The sequence below is a fragment of the Tasmannia lanceolata genome, unplaced genomic scaffold, assembly GCF_043159265.1.
Source record: "Tasmannia lanceolata isolate RefF3 unplaced genomic scaffold, GAP_Taslan_0.1 ptg000037l, whole genome shotgun sequence".
NCBI classification, from domain to species: Eukaryota; Viridiplantae; Streptophyta; class Magnoliopsida; order Canellales; family Winteraceae; genus Tasmannia; species Tasmannia lanceolata.
Genome location: NW_027518714.1, coordinates 5,647,358 through 5,651,264, shown reverse-complemented (window position 1 = coordinate 5,651,264; position 3,907 = coordinate 5,647,358). Strand labels below are relative to the sequence as shown.

At 37.7% G+C, this 3,907-nt stretch overlaps 1 protein-coding gene across 1 annotated transcript; it reads left to right on the top strand.

The window, feature by feature from the left end:
- Nucleotides 1-1,185: 1,185 nt before the first annotated feature.
- On the top strand, nucleotides 1,186-2,071 carry LOC143861698 (17.8 kDa class I heat shock protein-like). The gene has a single exon (XM_077372571.1). It carries the CDS (start codon nucleotides 1,385-1,387, stop codon nucleotides 1,865-1,867), a length of 483 nt encoding a protein of 160 aa, XP_077228686.1. The 5' UTR covers nucleotides 1,186-1,384; the 3' UTR covers nucleotides 1,868-2,071.
- Nucleotides 2,072-3,907: the final 1,836 nt, after the last annotated feature.

Genomic DNA, 3,907 nt, shown 5'->3' with positions numbered 1-3,907 from the left:
GTTTGCTGTATCTCATTTGATATCTTCGTATCCGAGAATCATCAAATTTGACTCCGCATTGTTCGGAAAATTTCGGATTACCATCCAATCAAAGAAGGTTTTTTTATTGGGTTGATGCAAACTGTTCATTTGGGCCATGACGTAAATAGGTTGTGCCCCAAAAATTATTTCCACAGGGTGATGCTATGCCTCCTATCTATGGTAGGACTGCACATTTTGGGAACCTCTATAGATCAAGGGTTAGGATCATCCTATGGAAAGGATTTTTGAGACCCAAACTATTTATATTGTGGCCCAACAAATGATTAGTTTGGATCATCCTATGGTGTGGTCTGTACAGTACATTTTGAAAAATAATGGACTATAAGATCCCGTACCATCTAAAAGATCAATGTTTCATGACCATAATCCGATGCAATAAATCAGATCAAGGATTGCAAAAATCAATGGTTTTATTTTGAAAAATCGTAAAAATACAGGTGTAGCCTACTTGTGCCTCATGAACAAGATCGGATCGATTGATCTGAACAGCAACAATAATTCTGGCCAAAAATCGTGGAGAAATCCTTCCTTGATCTGATTATCTTGCCTTTATGCCCTTAGGCCCTTTATTGGTCGCCGGTTAAATTTTTGTCACAGGAAGTTTGAGTAAAATTTTGGTCCCATCCCATGTTTGGTTGCCTATTAGCACTAGGTTTTTTTTAATCCCACTCTTGTAATGATTGCTTGTGTGATGAATTTTTTAATCCCACTTTTGTAATGATTGCCTTTTCATCCCATCCCAAAATAATCATAGGAACCAAAAATAAGCTTGAGAAGAATTTTTTTCTTCCCAACAGTTCAAGCAACCAAACAGAGGGTTTTTTTTTCTCCCCCATAGTTCGGTCAACCAAACATGAGATTTTTATTTTACCGGGATACTTCTAGGATTTTTTTTTCTCCCACATAAATCCCAGGAACCAAAAAAAACCCGGCAACCAAACTCATGCGTAACTTTTATAGTCCCTCTACTCATGCACGGCATGTCTTTGTAATGATGTTCCACAAGATCAACGGTCTTGTTTCCTTCTGTGGGACCCAAAAATTATTAATCTTTTACCATTGACTCCAGCAGCGACTTTCTGCCTCGTTGTAAGAAGAAACGGGAAAGTTGTAGATGATTCGAGACATTTCTTGCCAAACATCGGGAACCTTCTGCTGGAATTTACATAATCGGTCGCTCCTTTTCCTATAAATACCTCTCCCCTAACAATTCTCTGCAATACAATCTCAAATCGTTTTCTTGAGTCCTGATACGAAATCACTCTGTCTCGTTCTTGTTCTCCTGTTTTTGTGCTTCTGAAATCTTTCTTAATTTCTATTTCTTTTTTATATACCAACGAAGATGTCGATCATCCCTAGCTTCTTTGGCCGACGAACCAACGTCTCTGAACCCTTCTCTCTTGACATATGGTACCCCTTTGAGGGATTCCCCTTCAACAACACCCTTGCAACAGCCCCTCGTTCCAATTTCGCAAGCGAAACCTCTGCATTCGCTAACACACAGATAGATTGGAAGGAAACCCCTGAAGCCCATGTTTTCAAAGCTGATCTTCCTGGGCTTAAGAAGGAAGAAGTGAAGGTGGAGGTGGAAGAGGGGAGAGTGCTTCAGATAAGCGGAGAGAGGAGCAAAGAGAGCGAAGAAAAGAAGGACAAATGGCATCGTGTGGAGAGGAGCAGCGGCAAATTCTTGAGGCGATTCCGTTTGCCGGAGAATGCCAAGGTGGATGAGGTGAAGGCTGCTATGGAGAACGGGGTGCTCACTGTTACTGTTCCCAAAGAGGAAGTCAAGAAGCCCCAATTGAAACCCATTGAAATCTCTGGTTGAAACGAAATATGTTTATATATTGAATCTTAGTATTTTTGTTATGGTGGTGTTTTGTTTTTTCTATGTTTCTGGATAATAAGAAGAGCTGTTGCAAGATAGATTGGTGCTTTTATTTATAAAGTATCATTTTATCTTCGGCAATGGATTGATGTCTAGTGTAAATTTCTATTTTGTATGGAGAATATATTAAGGGTTTAGCCTCAATTTCATTTCCATTCCCATTCAAATTCCATTTCTTCTTTTATGATTTTTAATCTCAGATTAATTCCAATGTTTTGTTAATGGATCTATTCATCCTGGTTTTAACATCCTACCCTCAGAATATGAAGTTGCCTCTTGGATTTGAAAATTTGAGATTAAGGACTAGTTAATTACTTGGTAGAGAACCGACGTATTCAGGTTTTGATTATGGGATTTAGAATCCCAACATTAGGTACAAAATACACATGGTCAGACCAGTCTATGCGCGAACTGTAATAGGCAACTGAATCTTTTCTTCTCTTTCAAATGAGGAAACTCATTCACAATGATTCTAAGAGAAAGGCCAGATCAACCTTACATTATGTGAGCCTGGGGAATTTTCTTAGGTTTTCTTAAAGTTCAAGAGATCCCTACATGTGTGATAAAATTGAAAAGTTTCTATTAATTTTCATTCAATTAAAGAGAAGGTAAAGAGTGTTTTAAATAAAAAGATTTAGAAAAATCTCGTGATAAGAATGAAGATAACTAAATAAAGATTAACCTAATCTTCACTAGTATCCAAATTGATAACAGTTGCTTAATCTACACTACCTGCCCAATGTACCATTCAATAAATCCAATGATCTCTGATATATTCTAACACTATGATTATGACCGTTAGAATTTTTCAGGTTTGAAATGTTTTTAGACTCAGTTTTTTCTTAGGTTTCAATGCTTAGCATATCATTGTCGCCATCGCTGGAGGTGTCTACAGTACTGTGTCATATACCTTGTCCCTCTTTTGATTTTTTGGAAGAGTTATGTTGGATTATATTTGTTTATCTTAAAAACAAATCCGAGAAAATACAAAAGATTAGAGAAAATAAAAAAAAAAAATTACAATGACCATGTATATATTAGGAGGAATGCCAGACTACAGCGAGCCTTTGCAAAAATGAGAGAAAGGGCTCCCTCATTGGCTATGTGCCAATGTGTGTTGCCAGAAATCTGCCCGCTCACTTGTGATGGATTTGATCGATTTTAGTTAGTGTTGGAATGGCGCCTTCTTAGGGGTGGGTCTTGTGATGGATTTTATCGATTTTAGTTAGTGTTGGACTGGCGCTTTCTTAGGGGTGGGTTAGGTTATGGCTGGTGAAAGCCAACCTGATTTAATTTGGAATTGGGTTACGGTCCAAGCTGACAGTGGGCTGCAAGGCATGTCATTTTGGAAATTTCCAAAATTTCCCAAAAGTATCACACGGCTCTTTCTAAAATCAAGAGAATAAAGAAAGCCACATGTTTCTTGGCAATGCATTTCAAATTTGAGTATATATATATACTCTCTCTCTCTCTCTCTGTCTCTCTCTCTACTGCCCTATATTGGCTCGATTTAAGATATATGGGGTCCATTTATCCCTGCCCTTTTTTTTCATTGGCTATTTAAAACAAGTGGTAATGGATCTGTTCATTTGGTGAGCCATCATCATTGTATTTAGAACACCCTACAAATAATGTGGAGGAAATGCAAAAAATCCATCCGATTCAACATTCTTTTGTTTTACCATACAAAGAAACTGAGAATAATAATGTAAAGGAGAATTTGTCTTCTGTTCAGTGTCATTTTCACATCGCATACTCAGACTCTGAAGTTGCCACTTGGATATGAAAAATTGAGATTGAGACCTTGTAAATTACTTGGTAGAGAACCGGCCAGAAGATTTCATATTTTGGTTGTGGGATTTAGAAGGGGTTGGGCACCAAATCTACCTTGTCGAACCCCAGTCTATGCTTGACCATTTCTTAAACCAATTAAGTAGCTAGGCAATTGAATCTTTTCTTAAACTCTTTTTAAGTGTGGAA